This window comes from Emiliania huxleyi (genome assembly GCF_000372725.1).
Source record: "Emiliania huxleyi CCMP1516 unplaced genomic scaffold EMIHUscaffold_91, whole genome shotgun sequence".
NCBI lineage: Eukaryota > Haptophyta > Isochrysidales > Noelaerhabdaceae > Emiliania > Emiliania huxleyi.
In genome coordinates, this window is record NW_005195220.1 from 419,048 (window position 1) to 420,590 (window position 1,543).

The window sequence follows — 1,543 nt, forward strand, 5'->3', positions numbered from 1 at the left end:
CGCCATGCGGGCCTGCCGCCGGCGACGAGATTGGAGAGCCGACAGGCATCGAAGAGGTAGGTACTGAGGAGGGCCATCGCGCCCGAGGCGGTCCGCGCCGGCCCTGCAGGCCGTCACAGAGAGCCTGGCGAGGCTGTACAGAATGCCGAGAGCATACTGGGCAGGCTGCCGTCGAGCGACGAGCCATGCTGGCTCGTCGCAGGCGATGAGGTCGAGGAGCCGATCGGAGCGTCGCAGAGGCTGCCGACCACTGCCGTTCGCCCTCGGGCCCAGGGGTGGAAGGCAAGCTTCCTGGCGTTTCTGGCGAGCGTCCAGACGTCGCAGAGCATCCGGCAGGCGCGCAGCGACCCAAATTTTTGCTCACCGCACGGCCGTGCGAGCCGTCGGTCGGTGGTGATGGTCGGCGTCGGCGCGCGCCGACCGACGCGGCGGCGGTGGGCGTCATGTGGCGCGTGTTGGGACTAGACTGTCCGAATTGCGGCGGACGTCCCTCTCAGTAAAGTTCTTTGTCTAGGGACTGGAACTCGGCAGACGGCACACCGGCACACGGAAAGACGGGGACGTCCCCGCCGGCCTACGCTTTGAGGGCCACCTCTTCCGAGCTGGAGGGAGCCGCGCAGTACGTCCCGTCTTGGGTTCTCACGCACTCTACCCCTCTCCCTCGCTCGCCACCGCGTGCAGCAGCACAAAACGCGCCAACTCAAAGACAGCGCCGTGAGCGTGAGGGCGCGAACCAACTGCAACTCCCCCTACTGCGACTCGCGCGTGATGGCGAAGCCCAAGACGCAGTGGCCAAAGTCGAGCGCCGCGATGCCGTTCGTGGCTCCGGCCGAGGCGAGGTGGTACCGCTCGTAGATCGAGAGGACGAGGAGCGCCGCCCGCGCGCGGGCCGCCGCGGGGAAGAGCGAGTGGCTTGCCGGCGACCACGGCGCCGCCGCCCGCCGGACCAGCGCCGCCGCCTCGCCCTCGCCGCCCGCGGCGCGCCGCAGCGGCGTCGGCTCGCCCGCGTGCAAGCTTGCGCCGCCGCGCAGGAGGGAGGTGGCGCGGGCGGCGGTGAGGGTCTCAAGGTGCGCGAGCGGCGTCCAGCCGCGGCTGGCGACCAGCCAGGCGGCGAGGTCGGTGTGGCCGCGGCTGTTTGCGGCCTCCTCGGGCGTGCCGAAGGGCGTAGCGGCGCGGGAGGCGCCGTAGGAGGAGAGGAGCTTGGCGACCTCGAGGTGGCCCTGGTGGCACGCCGCGAACAGCGGCGTGGTGCCGTCGCTTCTGGCTTGGCTTACCGCCGCGCCAGCCTCGAGGAGCAGCCGAACGCACTCGAGGTGGCCGCTGAAGCATGCCGCGAACAGCGGCGTGGTGCCGTCGTTGCGGGCTTGGTTGATGTCAGCGTCGGCCTCGCGGAGCAGCTGGGCGCACTCGAGGTGGCCGTTCTGGCACGCGATGAACAGCGGCGTGGTGCCGTCGTTGCAGGCTTGGTTGGCCGCCGCGCCAGCCTCGAGGAGCAGCTGGACGCACTCGAGGTGGCCGTTCTGGCACGCGATGTACAGCGGCG

The 1,543-nt window shown here is 71.0% G+C and overlaps 1 protein-coding gene across 1 annotated transcript in view; it reads left to right on the forward strand.

Annotated features, from left to right (window-relative positions):
• Nucleotides 1-855, forward strand: part of EMIHUDRAFT_220510 (hypothetical protein) — a gene marked incomplete at both ends in the record, with an annotated part of 5,580 nt that extends 4,725 nt beyond the window's left edge. The window contains 2 exons of the mRNA XM_005757394.1: nucleotides 165-399; nucleotides 682-855. Coding sequence (XP_005757451.1) covers nucleotides 165-399; nucleotides 682-855 — 409 coding nt within the window. The remainder of the gene's footprint in view (nucleotides 1-164; nucleotides 400-681) is intronic.
• Between the last annotated feature and the right edge of the window lie 688 nt (nucleotides 856-1,543).